At 40.3% G+C, this 2,953-nt stretch overlaps 1 protein-coding gene across 1 annotated transcript; it reads left to right on the top strand.

Moving 5' to 3' along the window:
• Positions 1–845: 845 nt before the first annotated feature.
• LOC113311907 (ethylene-responsive transcription factor ERF024-like) lies at positions 846–1,427 on the top strand. The gene has a single exon (XM_026560695.1). It carries the CDS (start codon positions 846–848, stop codon positions 1,425–1,427), a length of 582 nt encoding a protein of 193 aa, XP_026416480.1.
• Positions 1,428–2,953: the final 1,526 nt, after the last annotated feature.

Raw genomic sequence — 2,953 nt, 5'->3', positions numbered from 1 at the left:
CACAGATATTGTCCCCACTTAACCACCTGTTGCAGCAGGTGTGGGGTTGTAATCTAAAAGGCCTCGGTGCTATGTAAGGAGATGTCCAAGCTTATTAGGTACCACATGTACTTCCTCTTATTCCATGTGGGACTATCCTAGCTATACATATGTGGTGTTTATCGAGCCACATACTCCAACAGACGTCGTTGTTTTTCAGTCTCCGATCTTCAAGGTTGATCTACGTTAGATGATCAAAGGTGCCCGTTAAATACTCCACACTGCCGGATAATTCTAATTGCTAAGCGGCAACAATATCGGTGGAAGACCGGGTCATTAGACTCATTACACGTCCTAGGAAGAGAAAATTGACATAATTATTAGTGGTTGCGCATATGCCCTTCTTCTATTGGTCTGTTAACCCACTATTATTCTGAATTTTTATTTTTTTGTTCTTTTATTTTTTTTGATCATCTTGTTCTTCTTTCATTGGTTCTAATGCTACCCCGTTGATGTTTGATTAAACCAAAATGTCAATGCCACATTAGTCAAATGATTCAAACTCTCGAGACTCAACGAAGCTGTCCATCACAAAATATAACCCCACATTAGTTTACAAAACGCATTCAGTACATCCATAACTGGTCCGCATTAACCTTTTTTTTTACCAACAATTTAAAGTGGCGAGTCTGGTGACTCAAATTCTTTTTACGCGTTATTTCCACCACCATAAATATTAATTCACCCCACTGTGACCATTCAGCATCAAACGAATGCATCTTTGCACCAGTTAAATCTTGGTACCCAAATATGTTATCTTAAACAACTCATCAGTTAATCAATGCACTGTATGATACACTACAACGATGGATTCCAGGAGCAAGATGGATGCCAATCACAACCGAGTATATCGCGGAGTAAGACGTCGAAGTAATGGAAAATGGGTATCCGAAATACGTGAACCAAGGAGTCAAAATCGGATATGGCTTGGTACATTTCCGACCCCTGAAATGGCTGCTGTTGCATATGACGTAGCCACACTTGCCCTAAAAGGCCCCGATGCTGGGCTTAACTTTCCAAACTCGGTTGGGTCATTCCCTATTCCAAATTCTACTTCTGCACGTGATATACAAGATGCTGCTGCTTTTGCCGCATCTGCGGCTGGTGCTGCAGTAAATTCTCTTGCTCTTGCTCGTGGGAGTACTAGTGGTAGTAGTACTTGTGATAATAGTAGTATTGGCAATGCAATTAAGGAAGCGATACCAGGAAGGACGGTGGCTGACTTTGTTGACGAAGAACTTATATTTGATATGCCAAATGTAATTATCAATATGGCCGAGGGAATGTTGCTTAGTCCTCCTCATTTTGGTCCAGACGGTGGGAATCATGATGTCAATACCATAGCTGCCAACGCTAGATACGATCAGAATTTGTGGAGTTATCCATGATATGATATACTATTATTTTTCCGTATTGATCACTAGATATGTATGACTGAATCTATATATACGGAAGAAGATTTTTACTATTTTTTTTAAGCATGATTTTTACTATCTTGTTAGATCTATACATATGATACTAATTGGCCACGAAGTATAATATCTATTGGGAACTTGCTGATGCCGATCAATCTTACACGCAAACATAATATACATGCTAAAAGTCAGTAGAAAGTAGTAGTTTGAAGGAAAAAGAGCAGAGAAACAACAAGAAAATAAAAGAAACACCACACTACTTGAAGAGCATAGTACAGGGGCGTTAAGCAAGTTGGTTGAGGATTGTTTGAAAAGGCTATATAGCGGTCGTTTCTAACTTTCACTTTTTACCATTTGTAAGAGCAACTGCAGTGGTACGAGTATAACCAAAGACCAAAGAGGGAAAAAAGATCAAATTTTGGGTTTAGTATGGTGTGTGACGCTACGGTGGAAAGACTAAATTTGGTCAGACGTACATTATTCGTTCGCCTGGTATGGGGCGTAGACTATACCAACGCCTGATTGGGTAGATCCTAAAAAAAAAAATTGAAAGAAGTGGGGCGGAGGTATAAAGCCCGCCCCACTAAAATGGTTTTGAAAACAAAGTATGGGGCGGGGGTATAATGCCCGCCCCATACAAAATAATAAAAAAAAAAAAAATGGGGCGTAGAATTTGCGTACGTCCCATGTGGAGCGTAGACTATACCAACGCCTGATGTGGGGCGTGGAATATACGTCCGCCTGATGTGGGACGTGCACTATATGTCCGCCTGATGATGGGGCGTGAAGTATACCAACGCTCGACTATATTTGGGTTTAGTCTTGGTCCCAGACCAAATATACTCTGAGTTTTAGTCGTTGATCAAAATTTGATCGATAGTACGTTCCACTACGTCTGTTCAAAAGACCAAATATTTGGGTTTACTCTCCCACTGTGGACGCTCTAAGCGAGTTATGAATTAAGAACCGCGTCAAATCAGTCAAATTTTCACTATGACAACGTGTGCGTTTGGTTGTCATAGTCAGTACCACTCAATCCATCTTATTCAAAATGTCAACCCCACTTTCTATTGACTTCCAATGAGCGATATTTTCTTCCACTTCTTCGAAGCCTAGTTAGTAAGTTCGTGAATCATTCGTGAATTTTTACGTATCACGAATTTTACCGTCTTATTCGCGTACGTTTGCAACTCCGAACCCAAGTCGCGTATTATGTGGCATTCCCGGATTATTCGCGAATCGTTCACGAATTTTACGTATCCCGAATGATACGTCCGCTTAATTCGCCATAAATTCTTTAGCTTTTACTTTTCAAAGACTCCATTTTTTGGGCTTTACTGCCTCCCGAGCATACACGACCGAATATTAGACGTGTTGTAATTTTTATGAAACAAAAACGACTGAAGAGATTTGAAGGTGAGGTGAGAGAGATCTCAAACTCACTAACCAAGCATCTAAACCACCATACGACGTCCTCTTAGATAACTAATGTTGTATAT

Source organism: Papaver somniferum, chromosome 9, assembly GCF_003573695.1.
Source record: "Papaver somniferum cultivar HN1 chromosome 9, ASM357369v1, whole genome shotgun sequence".
In the NCBI taxonomy this organism is placed as follows: domain Eukaryota; kingdom Viridiplantae; phylum Streptophyta; class Magnoliopsida; order Ranunculales; family Papaveraceae; genus Papaver; species Papaver somniferum.
The sequence above is the reverse complement of the archived record's forward strand: the minus strand, read 5'-3'. Positions and strand labels throughout refer to the sequence as shown.

Bases quoted from the DNA above. Each gene is read 5' to 3' on its own strand.
- LOC113311907 (XM_026560695.1), top strand. From the start codon at position 846: ATGGATTCCAGGAGCAAGATGGATGCCAATCACAACCGAGTATATCGC.